This window comes from Macaca thibetana, chromosome 9 (assembly GCF_024542745.1).
Source record: "Macaca thibetana thibetana isolate TM-01 chromosome 9, ASM2454274v1, whole genome shotgun sequence".
Taxonomy (NCBI): Eukaryota; Metazoa; Chordata; class Mammalia; order Primates; family Cercopithecidae; genus Macaca; species Macaca thibetana.
Genome location: NC_065586.1, coordinates 29,231,877 through 29,252,078, shown reverse-complemented (window position 1 = coordinate 29,252,078; position 20,202 = coordinate 29,231,877). Strand labels below are relative to the sequence as shown.

The window sequence follows — 20,202 nt, the reverse complement described above, 5'->3', positions numbered from 1 at the left end:
TTGTTTACTGTGGTCTCTCTAAACTGTAATGGGATGTGTATCTTCTAGAAAAACTTGAAAGGAGTTTTTGTTCTATTTTGTTTCTGTCTCTGCATATTGGTGTTTTAAAAATCTCTTTGACAACGGAAAATAGAAACATGAAACTTGGTGGATTCCTGTGATGAAACCCAGCTTCCACGGTCACCCGCTCCTGGCCCCCTCCTGGCCGGCGATGCTCAGCCCGTGTCCCATTCACTTCTCCTTTCCTCCTGTGCTATTTTCAAGCAAACACTAGAGGTCTTACCATTTCATCCATAAATATCCCAGTATGCCCTTCTAAAAGATACGGGTTTGTTTTGTTCTTAATTGCCAGAAATCTCTTTTCTTTTTTTTTTTTTTTTTTTTTTTTTTTGAGACAGAGTCTCACTCTGTCACCCAGAATGGAGTGCAGTGACAGGATCTCGCCTCACTGCAAACTCCGCCTCCTGGGTTCAAGCGATTCTCCTGCCTCCACCTCCCGAGTAGCTGGGATTATAGGTATGTGCCACCACACTCAGCTAATTTTTGTATTTTTAGTAGAGATGGGGTTTCACCATGTTGGCCAGGCTGGTCTCAAACTCCTGACCTCAGGGGATCCACCTGCCTCAGCCTCCCAAAGTGCTGGGATTAATTGCCAGAAATTTCTAAAAATTAAATTGCAGTTTGATAACTTTCCAAACAACTGGAAGTTCGTTTTGAATAACGTGTTTCAATATATTCAGAATTAATTTCCCAGAGTAGTTCATTCAGAGATCATTGCTTCAATCGACTGAAAATTTTTATTATTTTTTGAGGGGGCGTTGTTTGTTTTTTTGAGACAGTGTCTCACTCTGTCACTCAGGCTGGAATGCAGTGCGCCATCTTGGCTCACTACAGCCTCAACCTCCTGAGCTCAATTGATCCTCCAACCTCAGCCTCCCAAGTAGTTGGGACTACAGGCCCCACCACCACACCTGGCTCATTTTTGTATTTTGTGGAGATGGGGTTTTGCCATGTTGCCCAGGCTGATCTTAAACTCCTGGGCTCAAGTGGTCCTCCCACCTCAGCCTCCCAAAGTGCTGGAGCTACAGGTGTGAGCCACTGTACCCAGCCTAGTTTTGTTGTTGTTGTTGAAGTTGTTAATTGGTTTTGTGCTTACCTTGGACACACAGACACCCTTCCTGAAAAAAAAAAAAAAAAAAAAAAAAAGTTCATCCCATTAGGTTACTGACATCCCAAAAGGCCTCCATGTCAGTGCCCCGTTCTATGGACCTGCTGTTAGATCAGCTGCCTGCAGTTCCTCCTCCAGTTCCTCCTCAGTTTCTTGGTGCATTTGTAGCTAAGTATATCCTTGCACTCATTAGGAAATCTTTACAAATCAGTTTGTTTTTTTAAAAAGAAAATATTTGAATGGCTGGTGTAAAATAAGAAGCAGACACCCATGGGAGCAAAACAGTAAATATAAGAAAAATTAATCCCATTTTAAGGCTCAATAAATCTACCTTGATGTGCCTATAGATTGTATAAGAACACTGATACTTTTAAAAAGTAGATTGAGGCCGGGCGCAGTGGCTCACACCTGTAATCCCAGCACTTTGGGAGGCAGAGGTGGGCAGATCACCTGAAGTCAGGAGTTCAAGACCAGCCTGGCCAACATGGTGAAACCCCGTCTCTACTAAAAAATACAAAAAAATTTGCTGGATGTGGTGGCGCACGCCTGTAATCCCAGCTACTCGGGAGGCTGAAGCAGGAGAACTGCTTGAACCCAAGAGATGGAGGCTGCAGTGAGCCGAGATCCAAGATCATACCACTGCATTCCAGCCTGGGCGACAGAGTGAGACTCTGTCAAAAAAAAAAAAAAAAAGTCCAGACGGCCAGGCGCAGTGGCATATGCCTGTAATCCCAGCACTGTGGGAAGCTGAGGCAGCTGGATCACGAAGTCAAGAGATCGAGACCATCCTGGCCAACACGGTGAAACCTCATCTCTAATAAAAATACAAAAATTAGCTGGACAAGGTGGCATGCACCTGTAGTCCCAGCTACTTGGGAGGCTGAGGAAGGAGAATTGCTTGACCCCGGGAGGCGGAGGTTACAGTGAACCAAGATCATGCCACTGCACTCTAGCCTGGTGACAGACTAGACTGTCTGACTCCATCTCCAAAATTTTTTGGATGTCAGACTCCATCTCCAAAAATTTTTTTTTAAATTAAAAAAAAAAAAAACACAGAAAGAAAAAATTTAGATTGAAAACAGTATTCTAAAACACAGACATAATCTACTGATTTTTTGATGGCTAATATTTGCTTTTTAAAAAAAATTTTTTTTAACACCGAGACAAGTATTCTCAAGACAGAGTGAATCCTCCCAGCTCTGAACACCTATTCTTCTTACCCCATTTGCTTTGGGTAGCTGCTGTCTCTTATTTCCTGAGTTCGTATTTGCTTTTCAAGTTCTTGCGTGATTTTTTTTCTCCCCAAAAATAATTAGCAAAAAATTCTGTGAAAATTTTTGATTTAACGTTTCTGAATGTGAAACTATGCTGTCCTTAATGCTTCTTTTCTTCTTCTCTCTCCTTATGAATGTTTCCTCTTTGGCAATTCCTTTTAAAGTGAACCTATCCCTGCTTCGTGTTCTGGGGGCGCCCACCCTGTAATGGCGAGACTTCCTAGCCCCGCTGTAGCTAGGAGTGCTGTGCAGCCTGCCAGGTACCGGACAGAGACAGATGCATGCGGCACCCGGTGCGAAGGTGCCGAACAGCAGATACATCCTAAAGTCTTGAATGTCTGTCGTTTGTTTGACAAACAAGTCAGTGACGTGAGTTGTTCAGAATGTGTGGCATTTTGTTTTGTCATAGCGCAAGGTGCTGATGTAACTACGTGCTGGCATGCGTGGGGAAACATTTCGTCTCTCTGCCTATGTTACGTGTTAGAACTAGAATCACACTAACTCATGGATCCAGTTGCTTTGTTTGTTTTTCATAATGATGGTCATCCCTGAAAAATTTTGTTCTTCGTCTAAATACTGTTGTAGCACTTAATAAAGATTAATCGAAAACTGGGACATTGGCCGGGCGAGGTGGCTCACACCTGTAATCCCAGCGCTTTGAGAGGCCGAGGCGGGTGGATCACGAGGTCAGGAGATCAAGACAATCCTGGCCAACATGGTGAAACCCCGTCTCTGCTAAAAATACAAAAATTAGCTGGGCATGATGGCATGTGCCTGTAATCCCAGCTATTTGGGAGGCTGAGGCAGGACAATTGCTTGAACCTGGGAGGCAGAGGTTGCCGTGAACTGAGATCGCACCACTGCACTCTAGCCTGGTGACAGAGTGAGACTCTGTCTCAAAAAAAAAAAAGAAAGAAAGAAAGAAAGAGAACAAGAAAAGAAAAATGAGACATTAATCTGAATGTTGAAATGCTGATAACACCTAGTCTTTTTCAAACACCTGTAGATACAAATACATGCTGAAAATAATCCTCCCTCTTTCTAATTTATAGAGAGACAATGCCATTATATTTTGGGACTGGGAAAATAACAATTTATACTGTCTAAACATAGATGTTTTACCATCGTGTTTTAGATTGTGGTGCTTTAAAATTATGTCCTTACACCAGGTCACATCCCTTCATTTTACTGTTACGTGAGCCAAACCACAAAAGCTAAAAATGATGGCAGTGCGGGGATAAAGCTGGCACACCCAAGACAGGGCCCTCTTGGAGAAGTGGGTTCCCCTGCCCTCCTGGTTACTGCACGAGGTCCACGGAGGACTCTGAGGCTCGGGTGGCTTTTTTGTCACTGGCCTCATTATACACCTGGAACTTGGAGGCTGACTGCTCTTTGGCGTGGGACAGCCTGTGCATTGGAGATTCACAGGAGTCAAGGCAGAATATTTCCTTTACTAGATCTGAGAATTGGATTGGTCAGGGGCAGAAGGTGTATTGCATTGAAAACCTCTAGAGATTCACAGTGACCGTGAAGACTTCAGGCTTTCCTTCTCTTCTAGCTGGAAGTTGGAGGGAGCTACTTATTTATTTACTGATTTATGTATTCATTTATTTATTTTTGAGACAGAGTCTTGCTCTGTCGCCCAGGCTTGATCGCTGCTGACTGCAGCCTCAACCTCACAGGCTCAAGCGATCCTCCCACCTCAGTTTCCCAAGTAGCTGGGACCACAGGTGCACACCACCAAGCCTGGCTAATTTTTATTTTTTTTGTAGAGATGGGGTTTCACGATGTTGCCCAGGCTAGTCTCCAACTCCTAAATTCAAGTGATCCTCTTGCCTTGGCCTTCCGTAGATATGAGCCACTGGACCTGGCCAGTTGGAGGGATTTATAATCACCTGAAATTTTCTTTACTACTCTGGTTACTGGAAATTGCAGATTTAAGTACCTTTTAGAAAACTGGTAGGAACCTATGAGAGTAAATGCTAAGATGAAGCAGTGACTCTAAAAATTAAGCCGTTTGTCTTTAGCAAGTGAAAATGAAGACCTTCTGTTATTACATTGTTGACAGATGACTATATCGTTTCCTAATTATTTAACATGAAAGACCACCTTCTGAACCACGTCTTTACATGAGGTCTAAATACACCATAGGTAATGCTTTGCGACTCCCTTTCATTCTATTTATTAGGATACTAACAAAGCCACCTGTCTGTCTAAGATAAGGTATTACCAAGCTGACTTCAATGTCTTAAATAGGAAATTCATTTTGTAGAAATAATTCAGAGCTCAGAGTCTGCTCTTTGTAGAAGCGATGATCCTAAGTGTCCTGTGCCGACTCTGCTTGCTGAGTAGCTGAACAGCTGCCTGCCTGTGTCCTAGATGTGTTTAGGGAAAAAGAAGCCCTTTGCAAAATGATGTGACACTTGGCAGAAAGTTAACATAGAAACTTAGCGGTGGGCTTGTGTTTGTTGGTACCTTTGTTGCTGACATTTTATTGTTTTCAGATTACAGGCCTCTGCTCACCAAAAGGCTTTAGCCAAGGACCAGACAAATGAGGGCAAAGAGCTTGCTGAGCAAGGAGAACCTGATTCCTCCACTCTAAGCTTAGCCGAAAAGTTGGCCTTGTTTAACAAATTATCCCAGCCAGTCTCAAAAGCGATTTCTACCCGGAACAGAATAGACATGAGACAGAGGAGAATGAACGCTCGCTATCAAACTCAGCCAGTCACGCTGGGAGAGGTGGAGCAGGTGCGTGCGCTCTAGTCTGATTGCAGTTTGTGTGTGTGTTCTTCAATTATTGCACTGCAATATTCCTCTGAGGTCAGTGATGTAATTAAGGTGCTCTGCCAGGAAACTGCTGCCGGTAGGTGATGTGGTGATAGCTTTCTTCCTAAAAATGATAACTCTACCAAGTATGTTGCTCTTTTTCTGTTTTCATACCTTGCTTGCGGAAATATGTAGAGTGAGTCCATTTTGGAGAGAAAAAAATAGTATGCACAGCTGCATTTCACCCAGAGGATTTTGTTTAATGAAACGTATGATACAACTATGTCCAGGAATGGTTTTCCACTAAGAGAAACAGTGAAACCGCATCCAATCAAGTATTTCAGCTTCTGTCAATTCATAAACCAGGATTTATATAGGTGATATTTTTCAAGCAGCTTTTTTACTTTTTAACTGTGTCCTTCCAGGTGCAGAGTGGAAAGCTCATTCCTTTCTCACCTGCCGTGAACACATCGGTGTCTACCGTAGCATCCACGGTCGCTCCAATGTATGCCGGGGATCTTCACACGAAGCCACCTCCTGATGACAATGCAAGTGCTACTGACTATAAGTTTTCTTCTTCAATAGAAAATTCGGACTCTCCAGTTAGAAGCATTCTGAAATCGCAAGCTTGGCAGCCCTTGGTAGAGAGTAGCGGGAACAAGGGAATGTTGAGAGAATATGGAGAGACAGAAAGCAAGAGAGCTTGGACAAGTCGAGACAGTGGGATGGAGAAGTATGGGTCCTTTGAGGAAGCAGAAGTGTCCTACCCCATCCTGAACAGAGCCAGGGAAGGAGACAGCCATAAGGAACCTAAATATGCCGTTCCCAGAAAAGGAAGCCTGGAACGAGCGAATCCTCCCATCACCCACCTTGGGGATGAACCGAAGGAATTTTCCATGGCTAAAACCAATGCACAAGGAAACTTGGACTTGGGCGACAGGCTGCCCTTTGAAGAGAAGGTGGTGGTGGAGAATGTTATGAAAAGGAAGTTTTCACTAAGAGGTAATGACTAGTGCCCCTAAAGCTTTAGAAAGCCACTGGGTTTTAGTTTCTGCTTGATTTGTCCTGTGTGTCTATGATTGCTTTTAACAAAGTTCTAAAGGCAGTTTACAGCTAGCACTGGTTAAAAGTTCAGTGGGAATCCTATTCTACCCCGGATCTGACTAGAGGATACATCAAGTTTTCAGCAGTAAAACCACCGGAAGCGCTTTCACGCATCTTCATAGGGTTTCTGTTGACTTTGGTCACGTCAATCACACAACGGCCTTCTGAGCTGGTTCGTTCTGGTGGCCCCTTTTAGAAATAGATGACCCCGAAGGTCCAGGCTGGGTGAGCACAAGGAATTAAGGAAAGGCTTGACCCCAGTCTCTGAATCGCTAGAGTGTTTCTTCCTGCACGCCTATTTTGCAGGCTAGCAAGCCACACTGCGTGGGCCTTTCATCCTCCTTCTATTTTTGCATGAAACAGTACAGCGTAAGTTATAAGAGGAGTTTGCATTTGTGAGTATAGCGCATTTGAATGTTAAAGTATTGTTTTGGAGAATTAGAATCGTTCGGGAGTAAATGGTTAAAGCTGACTTCCTGTGTCTCGCACACAGGAGAGAAACCAATTGCCACGAAGCATTTTGCTGTGTGGGTAACCCTCCGGGAAGTTTGGTTTTCTCCGAGTGTAGCGTGCTGCAGATTTGCATACATCCCAGTGGATTGGGTCACCCGCCGTGTGCCCACGGCTTAAACTCCCAGAGCTGCGCTGCTGGGGGCGAATCGCTGGAAGAACGTTCGCCTGAAGAGTTCAGTGCTGATGCTGCTCTTTTCCTTCCCAGCGGCAGAGTTTGGGGAGCCCACTTCCGAGCAGACGGGGACAGCTGCTGGGAAAACTGTTGCTCAAACCGCAGCCCCGGTGTCCTGGAAGCCCCAGGATTCTTCGGAACAGCCACAGGAGAAGCTCTGCAAGAATCCATGTGCGATGTTTGCTGCTGGAGAGATCAAAACGCCGACAGGGGAGGGCCTTCTTGACTCACCCAGCAAAACCATGTCTATTAAAGAAAGGTAATGAGATTTGGTGAGCGAAAAGTAATTCTCTCGGGGAGGAGCTTACAGCTTGCTTTAGAAAACGATCTGGGTGATGGGCAAAGAGATGAAATCACACATTCAGCTTCTCACAGGGCTGGGCTGTTGTCCTGGAGTAATTCTAGGAAGCTGAGGTGTTTGAGAGTGAACTGCCTTTGCTCGTGAGCCTGGTTCGGTAATGACAACAGGGCCAGTTCCAGACTCAGATGAGAAAACAAACAGAAACAGATTTCTGCTTTATTTATTTGCTTCCACTGTTCCAATGTCTTTTATAATATTAAATTCTTGGACTGTCTAGTGACAGGAGCTGAGATTTTGGCTCTTCCCCTTTTAGATACACAGGGTTCATACTGAATGCACAAACCACTTGTGACTTGTGTAAAATTTGTGTAGAGGGAGTGACGATAAATTTACTTATAGGGTGTACGACTTTGGGCTTAGAATCCAAGTTTTGTTTCCTTTACAGATTGTAAAATGGATGACTTTTCTGAACTGCGTTTAGAAATTGTATGTCAGGTAATAGTTTGAAAGATTGCATTTCAGCATCAAATAACACAGTAGCCTAATTTCTTTCAAAAGAATGACGTAGGATGCAGAGGAATATATTTAAATGAGACAGATACAGAGAATTGGAAGTAAATTACCTTGGGGATGTGTTTTCCTTATTAACCCTTAACATAGATGAATTAAGCAGCAAAAGATGCAATAGGGGGAATAAATTCAGGGTTTGATAGCAGAGTAGGGTGACTAAATAAAAACGTATTGTACTCAGCTGATGGACGTTCTAAATACAGACTTGATCACTATGCATTTTATATGTGTAACAAAATTTCTCATGCACCACATAAATTTGTACAAAAAAAAGGAGAACGTCTTCAGTAGGTAAAAAACATGATGGAATAGTGATAGGAAAACTGGGTGAAGAAAAGTCTTGTCAACGCCATATTAGGAGAACCATTTCCAACACCTTTTCCCACAGTTCTGCCAACCTCCACCCTGCCTCAGCACCTCCCACCACACAGAAGTCTGCATGCTTTGTTAGGCACTGACCACTCTTATTTTTCTAGATACATTTCAGACTGCCTAAGAGTATACCAAGCCGTAATGAAAAGTCTTCTTTTCTTTTCTTTCTTTCTTTTTTTTTTTGAGATGAAGTCTTCCTCCGTCACCCAGGCTGCAATGGGACGATCTTGGCTCACTGCAACCTCTGTCTCCTGGGTTCAAGCAATTCTCCTGCCTCAGCCTCCCAAGTAGCTGGGACTACAGGCGTGCACCACCATGCCCAGCTAATTTTTTGTATTTTTAGTCGAGTCGGGGCTTCACCGTGTTAACTAGGATGATCTCCAACTCCTGACCTCATGATCTGCCTGCCTCAGCCTCCCGAAGTGCTGGGATTACAGGCGTGAGCCACCATGCCTGGCCCCTTCTTTCTTTTTTTTTTTTTTAGAGGCATGGTCTTCCTCTGTTGCCCAGGCTAGAGTGCAGTGGTGCTGTCACAGCTCACTGCAGCCTCGAACTCCTAGGCACAAGTGATCTTCCTGCCTCAGCCTCCCCAGTTGCTGGGACTGCAGGCACGTACCACCATGCCTGGCTAATTTTTTCAAAAAGATTTTTTGTACAGTTGGGAGGTCTCACCATGTTGCCCAGGCTTGTCTTGAACTCCTGGCTTCAAACAGTCATCCCACCTCAGCCTTCCAAAGTGTGGGGATTACAGACGTGCACCACCATGCCTGGCCCTTCTTTCTAGTTTTAAGCCAAGCTTCTTGAACATTATTTATAAAATAATAGATGCCATCTTTTTCAACTGACAAATTAATAAGATGGTTAAATCTGATTGACTTTCTCCTTTACTTACTTAAGATTCATGAAAAGTTAGACCTGGCAGGCTGAGGGGCCTAAGGAAGGGGTAGAGGGGTCAGTGCAGTGAGGCAAAGGATGTCTTCAGTCAGGGAAGCAGTTGGGCCTATTGAGGCTTGAAGTTCTCTTCCACGAAAACGGGGCTCGAAGAGAGTTTCATCCCAGAAACCCAAGCGTTGATAACTGGTTTGGTGAGGAAGAAGGGAGATCATTTAAGGAAATTAACAATAAATGTCACTCATACACAAGTTCTGATGCTTTACACATGAGAAAATATCCCTGGGGTATTCCCCAGTGGAAAATACTAATATTATGCCCCCTTCTTTCAAAGGCTTTTAAAGGAGCCTTCCCATCTTTGGGAATATTCTGTCCATCAGGACTTAGGACTTTTGATGAAGAAGTCCTGTGTCTACCCACTAAGCAATAATTCCTGATTTACTTGCCTGTTTTTTGGTAAATTCTAGTTGATCTGTGTTTTTCTGAAAGTTTTAATCCTACTGTAAAATTCTCATTTTTAAAACTCAGACACTGGAAAGATGAAGCTTCTTAGCTTGGGCTTTGTGGACATCTGAGGCGTTCAAGGGTGGCTGTAAAGTTTCTGTGAATGGCCCGGAAGTGCATTCAGAATTGAATGTATTCAGAATTGAATGTGTGAGCACGCACACCTGCTGGCCACAAACTCCAGGTTCTTACTCTGTAGCTGGGAAATTTCAGCCACCAGAGGGCCCCAGATTTATGTAGGAATAAGAATAGAGCAGCAGTTCCCTTTTGCTCCCTCCTTTTCTTTTTCTTCTTTTCTTTTCTTTTTCTAGACAGGATCTTGCTCTATTGTCCAGGCTGGAGTGCAGTGGCGCGATCATAGCTCACTGCAGCCTCAGTCTCCTGGGACTCAAACGATCCTCCCACTTCAGCCTCCCAAGTAGCTGGGACTACAGGCACACACCACCATGCTCAGCTGATTTTTTATTTTTTATTTTTATTTTTTTGTAGAGACAGGGTCTTGCTCTGTGGCCCAGGCTGCTCTCCCACCTCCTGGCCTCAAGTGATCCTCCCACCTCAGCCTTCCAGAGTGCTGGGATTACAGGTGTGAGCCACCACACCCAGCCCTCCTTTTTCAATGTTTGATTTGTCTCTCATTTAAAAAACACTTTAGTTCGTTCACTTATCCAACTTGTGAACCAGCAAAGACCAAGATCTAATATAAGTACTTATGTGTGTTGGTTAGCCCTGTCTGAGATCTATGGGGTGCCTATAATTCTCTAAAATGAAGGGAAAATTCTAAAAAAGAGAGAGAGAAAACACACCTTATTTAATATTAGGGGCACGTGGTTGTCGTGTCTCCTGTTTGACCCAGCCCTGACTGCTCTGAGTCTGAAGTCCTTGTTCTCACCAAGCAGGGCTCTCAGGCCAGCATTCCCTGCTGGAATAGTGTGAGGTATGGAAGAAGAGGCACCGTTTCCCCGGGTGGCCTGGCAGGCACCTGTCATGGTGGCCCTGGACCAGGCGTCGGGTAAGCGGGCCAGTGTCGTGCCTCTCCCTGGATTTACACAGCCCCAGGCCAAGCCGCCGCCCAGGCTCCCAGCATCACAGTCCTGCAAACAGCACTTCGGCTTGGCAGTTGTCAGAAGCGCTGACAGTTGTTTGAATTGCACCAGCAGGAATTTATGTCCTGTGTAGACCCAGATGTCGGCTCCTCGACCCTCTCAGAGCCTGGCGGTCTGCGGTGAGCCGGAGGGCTGTGAGCTCACAGGAGGAAGGAACACATTTGGGAAGATCTCCCTCCCTCCTCCGCGTGGTGGACACCAGTGAGGAAATCTAAAGGGACAGGAAGAACCCACTCAAGTTTTAGTGCGTGTTATTTACGAGTTATTCATCCTGTGCTCCGTAGGCTGGAGGCGAGGGCTGGCTCCAGGTACCATGTGGGCTCCATGGAAGCACAGTTTCTTCCAGGTTCTTCTGGTTACTCTGTAGTCTTCGGAGTCCCTAATGGTAACTCTGCCAGCACATGTAGAAGCAAAATTTCAGGGTTTTGTAATGGAGAAATTCTTTGGAGGCCTTCCCATGGTGGGAAAAACCTTATAAGAAAGCCAGAATCCTATGCCATTCCTAAAACGGTGTGACAAAAATGTGTCTGGTCAGCTAATGTTCTACCGCAGTGAAACAAGCACAGGCAGGCAAGGGTTGCAGTCACGTCTCTCTGCCCACTAACATCCAGGGTGACCTCAGTCAATGGAATTCTTGACCCAGATGTTCCCACATTCCTTGTCCGTCGGAATGGAGATAACAATTCCCAGTGTCTCGGGTCGCCGAGCAGATCAGCAGAGTATAAGGTGGATGAGGCGGTGATCTCAGATGCCACAGCTTGGGTTTTTCCAAGTCAGTTTTAGATGCCACAAAGCAACCACCAGGGAAACCGTCTGATGACATAGGTGCTGGTGTCCTTGCCCTAGACTTTTGAGAGCTTCTTTTTCAGAAGGTCTTCAAAGACCGGAGCTCATGACTTCTAATAAACTCAGGAAGATGAATTTGATTGTTTTTAAATTCATCATTTGGATCCAACCTGATTAACAAGGTGGATGGTCAAGAGGAGTAGCTGCTGGCCTGAGTCGAAGGTGAAGTGAGGGAAGCTGGTTCTGGGGCCAGTTTGCAAGGAGAATATCAGTGAGATGAGTGCCTGTCTCCACGAGATGATGAACTGGAAGGACTTCTTCCTTCTCATTTGGGTATTAAAGTGCTGGCATGCTTACTTTTTGAAAGTCTCATTTATTGATGCTTTGAAAGCTCAAGTACAGCATGCGAATACCAATTTCCTTTAATGATTTCATTTTGTGAGATTATTTTATTAGAATAAAACTGACTCATTCAAAATAATTGGAGAAAAGATGAATCATAGTTATTATATAGTATGAAATGATGTGGATTAAAACTCTTGAAGGAATTTGGACTTTGTGTCCAAGCCCACGAACTAGCTCTTGTAGCGTGCAGGGTGTTGTTCAACATTTGAGAATTACAGGAGTTAGGACCAAATGAGACCTTGACCAAAGGGATCTGCATGAGATTGACAAGGCAGCCTTACCACAGTTCTAGAGAACGGGCATGTGAGATCGTATCTGCTGCCACTTAGGAGAAAGAGGAAAACAGAAAGGAAGGGAGGAGAAGGAAGAGATTGAGAAAGGGGGCAGGCCCAGAGTTCGAAGCTCCCGCCTCCTTTGGGGGATTCCTTTCTTCACAGTTTACTTCCCATTATTTGACTGAGTAAATAGACAAGTACAAGGTGTGATTATGTACACATACATAGATGTCGCCGAATTCTTAAGTACAAAATTTGTTTTCTTATTAGCGTAACAAAACTTTTATCATAGGATATATCTCATCCCATCTCCAAAACATATATTTAATGGGAATCGGGAAGCTTGGAAGAAAGACCCTTAGAGATCATCTGGTCCAGTTCCTGATGTGGCAGATACAGGAGGGAGAACTGAGGTACTCAAAGGGAGTTAGTGGCCAAATTGGGATCAGAGCTGATGTGCTGCTTAAAAATACACTGTTGTCTAGGGGCGGTGGCTCGCGCCTGTAATCCCAGCACATCCGGAGGCTGAGGCAGGGGGATCGCTTGAGGCCAGGAGTTCAAAACTGGCCTGGGCAACATAGTAAGAGTCTGTCTCTACCAAATAAAAAATTTAAAAATTAGCCGAGTGTAGTGGTCCACACCTGTCGTCCTAGCTACTCTGGAGGCTGACATGGAAGAATTGCTTGAGCCCAGGAGTTCAAAACCAGCCTGGGCAACATAGCAAGACCTTGTCTCTACAAAATAAAAATTTTAAAAAGTAACCAGGCACAGTGATGCACACCTGTCGTCCTAGCTACTCTGGACGCCAAGACAGGACTATCGCTTGAGCCCAGGAATTTGAGGCTGCAGTGAGCCATGACTGTGCCACTGTACTCCAGCCCTGGTGACAAAGGAAGACCCTGTCTCTAAAACAAATTTATAAAAATAAAAAATATTTATGGATAAAAAATATTTATGGATTTAATATTTATGGATAAAAATATGTATACCATTTATGGATTATGCATTAGTGAGATCAATGAGACCTAGCCCATCAGGTGTGGCACAGAGGGAAAGGGATCTAGTTATTTGGTTTTTCCCTGCTCTTTAAATTATTTGAACATAAGCTCAAATGAGTTTAATGATCATCACCTTTTTTTTTTTTTTTTTTTTTTTTTTTACATTTTATCTTTCCCATGTTTTTTTGTCCAACGTAAAAAGATTTTTTCATTCATGGCAATGCAGTTAGCTGAAACAGCCTCATGTTTGTGAAAAATAACCTTTCAGGATTCCAGTATTCAAGCAGCTTCCTGTCAAGTCACATCATCATTGAGCTAAAGTAGGTTAGGTAACAATAACAGTTAATTAGATTCTTTTTTTGTATGTATCCTTTCCCTGAGGAAAGTTGAAGTGATAATTTTAAAAAATGGGTTTGTGGAAAATAGTTTCTGTCTAAAGAAGATGGATAAGAAAGATCAAATTCATTTGTAGGAAAAGAACAGGGCTTAGAACACCTGAGGAGAAACAGTCATAAACATCAAATTTTACCTCTAATTGAAAGGGATGCTATTAAGAGACTGTAAGTGCTTCGTGGCTTTATTTTTTGTTTGTTTGTTTTTTGAGACAGAGTCTCGCTGTGTCACCCAGGCTGGAGTGCAGTGGCGCGATTTCAGCTTACTGCAACCTCCACCTCCCGGGTTCCAGTGATTTCTCTGCCTCAGCCTCCCGCCCGGTTAATTTTTGTATTTTTAGTAGAGACAGGGTTTCACCATATTGGCCAGGCTGGTCTCGAACTCCTGACCTCGTGATCCACCCATCTTGACCTCCCAAAGTGCTAGGATTACAGGCGGAAGCCACCAGGCCTGGCCAACTTTATGGTTTTTTTGGTTGGTTTTTTCTTTTTTTGGATAGCCTCAGAAACATTATTTTATTAAAACCCAGGTGGAAATAAAAGCAAACAATTAAAGGTGTCCTTGACAGAGTCTACCACATAGTTTTCTTATGTAATAAAGCATTTTAAGTATTTTGATAAATAACATTTACCTTTAAATATAGATTTGCTGATCCTAAATTCTATAGTATAATACATGACAATTTAAAAAAGAATAATCAAAGTATTATCTTCCAATAAACCCTCTCTTCTAATTTTACTTTTGGCTTATCATTGATGACTGTCTCTCACCCACAATCATTATTTGTTTCAGTTGTTGCAACTCTTTTGTCACACCTGAGAATAAGAAAGCTATATGTAGCCATGTCCTTTAAACAACACCAGAAAAATAAACTAGTGATAGAATATCTTTTATATAATGTTTCATTTAAAAGACAAATTTTTAAGCCCATGTCTGCATCATTTTCTGTAACACAGCTTTATTCCTTTAATGTTATTTCACCAAGTGACCAGAAGGCCTCGCTAGAAGACATTTTTCTCTGGGGACGGTTCTCTTGCTTTCAGCCCAAGGCCAAGGAACAGACATTCCTTGGCTGGGATGACGGTGCATCTTTTATCTAGCAAGTCACATTTTGGCTCTGTGTTTCAATCAACTGTAAAGTCTTCGGGGCCATCTTAGAAAAGGGATTTTATTGTTTTTCCAGATATGCTGTCTTCAGAATAAGTGAAATTCAATTTTCCAGATATGCTGTCTTCAGAATAAGTGAAATTCAAAATGTTAAAACGAGGTGGCTGTGGTCATGTCTTGGCCAAAGCATTCTCACTTACCTAGATTATGGTTCTATCACAAGGAAGAGTTTGGTGCTGAACTCTTTGTGGCTGGCATGTTCTCCTCCTAGATTGGCACTGTTGAAGAAAAGTGGAGAGGAAGATTGGAGAAACAGACTCAGCAGGAGGCAGGAGGGCGGCAAGGCTCCGGCCAGCAGCCTGCACACCCAGGAAGCAGGGCGGTCCCTCATCAAGAAGGTAATGTTCTTTGTGTTAGGAAAAGCCTTCAGACTAACACCACTCTTGGAAGTGCATCAAAGAGACAAGCATGTGCCACCTAATTCCTTCTCTGTGAAGCATTTGTGCCTTTTTGCCCTTAGGGTACACGTTGAGAGCCTGTCACAGAGCAGCTAAAATTGGGTGAAAAGCTGTGCCTGGAGATGTTTTAGAACTGGGATCAGCAACACACACACACACTGTGTCAGCAAGCAAGTGCCTGAATTTTAAAGTGTGTACTTTTTCTTTAGTTTAAAAACCTTCTTAAATGATGTCTGGCTTTAGAGTGTTATTAAAGCCTTTATAATGAAAAAAATTGAACATCTTTAAGTTGCATATAAAATATGGACTTGCGTTTCCTATGCAGAGATTTTAAACCTAAGTATAAAAAATAAGGACATAATTGTGGTTCATGAGTCTTTAATTCATCATTTAAGCGTGTTTCATGAGTAGCTATGCCTTTTATTGAGAATATACAGTAATGTATGTTACAAGTTGAAACAAAATTAGGTAATGCATGGTGATCAATACCAGCAAGCATTTCATATGCGAAAGTATTGATGAATTGTTAAATTACAGATGTGATGATGACCAACTTTTGACCAGGTTGTGCACACTTTCAAACCTGACGGTGACTGACTTGCTGGCTGGCCCTGCAATTGCAAATGCACCTTCTGGCTGGAGGCGAAATGATGCACCGGTGGCGCACTCGCTGCTCACTTTCTAGAATCAGAAGTCTTCAAGTAGAAAAGAAAAAGAATGCTTTCAACCAGATGATCCCCAGGCCCCTTCTAGCTCTAAAATGAGTTAAGCATCTGTGGAAGGGAGAGATGATGAGTGTGACTTTCATGCATTAAGAAACTTACATAAAAATGAGATGTGCCCAGGCCGGGTGTGGTGGCTCAAGCCTGTAATCCCAGCACTTTGGGAGGCCGAGACGGGTGGATCACGAGGTCAGGAGATCGAGACCATCCTGGATAACACGGTGAAACCCCGTCTCTACTAAGAAATACAAAAAACTAGCCGGGCGAGGTGGCCGGGGCCTGTAGTCCCAGCTACTCGGGAGGCTGAGGCCGGAGAATGGCGTGAACCCGGGAGGCGGAGCTTGCAGTGAGCTGAGATCCGGCCACTGCACTCCAGCCTGGGCTACAGAGCGAGACTCCATCTCAAAAAAAAAAAAAAAGAGAGATGTGCCCATAGAAGGGTGAGTCAGGAGCTCTGACACTATTTCATCCGATACTTCTGTGTCTTCTTAGGTTACACTGGAATGGCAATTTGAATTCTCTTCTTTGAGATACACATGGTGTTAAAGATAATATAACTAAAGGCATTTAACCCTCAGCCATTTGTAAAGTTCTCAGATATAACTAGATGTTTAGAAAGTATACCAACATGCACATATTTTTCACACACCATGTCAAATCCAGGTTTCAAAAATGAGATCCTGAAGTGAAAGAAAATCCATCTGTCAAATAGTGTATCCCCGCTACCCACAAACTTTATTTAAAAGAATCTTAAAATCATTGCTCCAAAAACAACTTTAACACATTCCTCATTAGCAAACCTGCCAACTACTATGTCCTGGCACCAAGCAGCGCCTGGCCCTTTGTCCATCATTTTGGAAGGTGCAGAGACTCCCTGACCCATCAGGAACTGGGAGTCCCAGAGAGCCGGTGGAAATTTAAATGAAGCCAAAAAGCACAAAGCAGGAGAGGTTCCCGGTGAATAGTGAAATAGGTGCGTTACCCCCGTAGAAGAACGTAGAAGAATGGAGGATCACCTTAGGTGTGGAAGCCAGAAGGCTTTGAGTGGAGGATGAGATCCGAACCGCCTGAGGCTGGCTAAGGTTTTTAGAAGGCAAGAGAGACCAGTTGGCTGCAGTTGCCCTTGGGGTTGAAAACCCAGTGACCTGAAGCCCCGGGGCTTCCAAGAAGGATGGGGCTGGAATGGGAAATGCCGCCTCTGGGCGCGTGGAGGCTGCTGTTCCTGCAGCAGCGGTGAACTTTCTCACTCTTCCTCAGTGGCCTGCTTCCCTTTGGCTGGAGGCAATAAGCTCTTTGAAGTTAAAATAAGCTGATCTGTCTTAGGCCCTTGTAGCCCACATTGGGCAATCTCAGGTTCTGTTGAGGTCAGGTGCTTCTCATTCCTTCCCGAGGGCTGGCACTGTTTTCAGTCACCCCCGGCTGTGCTCACATGTGATGGGTGAGGCGCCTTAAACCTGGTCTGTCTTAAGAGAGTCCCCCAATAGCTGAGGAGGCTTGACACGCCCACTGCTTGTGGGGTGTCTGAATGCTGCCTTGGAGAAGGACAGACAGTCATGACACGTGGGGCCTGAACAGGGGCGCTTGCTGCACGGAGTAGCTCTAGCCTTGCTGATGGAGAGGTACCCAGGAGAGCAGGTGCTGGAACCTTCCATCTTTAGCACCAAGGGCAGAAAGGAGCTGGTGTTACAGTCAGCTCATCACGCCCTTCACGGTTCCTGCGTTCTTTTGAGTGTGCAGTCTGTGGAAATGTAGAAGAGGCAGGAAACAGAGGGAACTCTAGAAGTTCCTTCCATTGTTCCTATGAAAATACACGCAGCATGGAAGTCAGCACCATCCAATAAAAATGGAATGTGTGCCACATAGGTCATTTTGAAATTTTCTTGGAGTCACGTTAAAAAATACATTAAAGGATGTCTTGAAAAGTCTATAACTGTTTTGTTTCTGTCAATGGATTGGTCTCAAAAGAAAATATCTTTGAGGTGCCCCAGCCAGCATCTCATTTTGGGTCTTTTGTTATGTTAAGATTTACTTTGGGGCCAAGCACAATGGCCGTGCCTGTAATCCCAACACTGGGAGGCCAAGGCAAGAGGATCACTTGAGCCCAGGAGTTTGAGACCAGCCTGGGCAACGTGGTAAAACCCCACGTTTACAAAAATTAGCTGGGTGTGGTAGTACGCACCTGTGGTCCCAGCTACTTGGGAGGCTGATGCAGGAGGATCACTTGAGCCCGGGAAGTTGAGGCTGTAATGAACAGTATTTGTGCCACTGCACTCCAGCCCAGGTGACAAAGCAAGACCCTGTCTCAAACAAAAACAAAAAAAATGTTTTCGACCCATGAAAAGATACTAAGCTGGAGTTTTCATTTCTGTACTAAAAGATCAGGCACATCTCAGGGAATGGAAAACTTACCAGCAGTTCCTTCTTTCCCCATTTTACCCCCCACCCCCCAAAATGAGGATTGATGATCTAGAGCTTAAGAGCACTAGTTGTTTACCTAGCCAGCTCTGTCATTTCCTGTGAAAAACTGTTTCGGTATTCTCTCTCTCTCTCTCTCTCTCTCTCTCTCTCTCTCTCTCTCTCTCCTCCACCCCTCCCCCCCCCCCCCGACCCCCCAGCTTTCTCTTTCTTTCTCTTCCTTGCAGCCCTTCTTATCTTTCTCCTGTTCTTGGTTTAGTCTAGGCCGGGCTAACCTGACTTAAACATGTGTGAGTCTCGTAGCATATATACTTGGTGTAAAGCTGGTAAAGCTGTCTGTTTTGTGGATTTGGTCTGGTCTGCACGCTGTGGTTTATGTGCACTTGAGCGTGACTTGTGTACACTTCCCTACAGAGTAACTCATTCCACCAGAGAGAGAGAAACCAAATGAAGCAAAGTCTCTCAGAAGTGGTTTGGCAGGAGTCTCTGTTACAACTAGCTTTCAGTTATGTATTTATATTCACCAAATAGTTATTTTCAATTCCAACCCTATTTCGGTTTATGCGACGTTAAGGCACACACGGTGGCTCCCGCGTCTTTTGTGAAGATAGTCATCCAGCGAATCAGACCTCTTCCAAGAAGTGAAAACCATTTATAGACTTGGCCATTAAAACCCTGTGTCTATTTCTGAGTTCCAGATGGGAACTGGATATCCTACTGTGCTTCAGTAGCTTTGAGGTCAGTACACCCAGCTCAGATCTATGACAGTCCCTGAAATTTCAAGAAAGGTGAATCTGGCACATTTATATTCTCCGTGTCTGCTGCCATTAAAATTCCAGATCACAATTCAGGAGAATTTAAAAGTCACTTTAAAGTGCGAGGATGACAGGGAGAGAAAGGCTGGTGGGACGCCCTCTAAACTCCAGATGCTCATTCTGCGGTCAGGGAATGAGTTGGCCTGAGGTTCACATCACTGCATTGTGTGAGCACGTGCATGCTGCTGTTTGAACCCAGGCACAAAATACTCGAAGGCGATTGCGATGCCCTGATGAGGCTCTTCTCTTCCAATACTCTGCAATGTTCCCTGTTTGTTTTAACCTGTAGGAAGAAGGAGGAGTTGCGGATGATATTGCCATTTCTAATCTGCTTTGGGTAAGCCTGACTCTAACACAGGTGTCCTCTAGATGGTGGCCAGTATTACACCTCGCGTGGGTAATTCTGATCCTGGGTGGTTCCTTCGTGTGCCCTCCCTGGTGCTTTTTTATCTCCAGACCAGACACAGCCTTTGTCCAGAGTGGAGAGCTGAGCCTGTGCCCTTCAACTATTTTTTAAATCATGTAATGAAAATTCTTTAAAGAAGATAATATTTTCTGTTAAATGTTAAAACTGTCAATGAAATTAATGGTTTCCCTCTCTGTAACTGACAATCTTCTATAAATTAACTTATTTAATTACTGCACAAAGCTTACTCAGGTATATTTACCGCGCTTGTGTGGATTTATTTTAGCATTAGCATTCAAGGGAGGACTCTCTTGAAAAGAGAACTGAAGTTGCAATGAGTAAATTAACATTCTGTTAGAAAAATCATTGTTTTGTTTCTCCCTCCCCCATGTCCCTGCCCGGCCCCGCTCTGATAAATCTTCTCTTTTCACCTTAAATCCTCTTGCTTTGCTCTGTAGGAACCTGTATATGCTTCTACTTATTCTCCTGCTATTCCTGCTGCCCATAAATACCTGTCTTTTGTGTCGATTAATCAGGTGAGGAAAAGCCACTCATCTTAAGCCTCACTGCAAGTTCTAAGCAATAGGAAAAGAACTTCTGTTTTAATTTTGGGAAATAACTTATTTGCTGCATTTCACTGTGAAAGAGAGGAGTGTGTGTGTGTGTGTGTGTTGCAGTACAATT

At 44.0% G+C, this 20,202-nt stretch overlaps 1 protein-coding gene across 15 annotated transcripts in view; it reads left to right on the top strand.

Moving 5' to 3' along the window:
* The window catches only part of LOC126962977 (supervillin), a 270,490-nt gene that overhangs the window by 200,991 nt on the left and 49,297 nt on the right, over window positions 1–20,202 (top strand). For 7 of the 15 annotated variants that reach the window (XM_050804733.1, XM_050804732.1, XM_050804731.1 and 4 more), the window contains 7 exons: window positions 2,607–2,702; window positions 4,947–5,190; window positions 5,634–6,210; window positions 7,031–7,256; window positions 14,974–15,100; window positions 19,402–19,449; window positions 19,977–20,054. In XM_050804733.1, the coding sequence (XP_050660690.1) occupies window positions 2,607–2,702; window positions 4,947–5,190; window positions 5,634–6,210; window positions 7,031–7,256; window positions 14,974–15,100; window positions 19,402–19,449; window positions 19,977–20,054 (1,396 nt within the window). The remainder of the gene's footprint in view (window positions 1–2,606; window positions 2,703–4,946; window positions 5,191–5,633; window positions 6,211–7,030; window positions 7,257–14,973; window positions 15,101–19,401; window positions 19,450–19,976; window positions 20,055–20,202) is intronic. The other 8 variants (XM_050804737.1, XM_050804741.1, XM_050804744.1 and 5 more) reach the window with 4 other exon arrangements.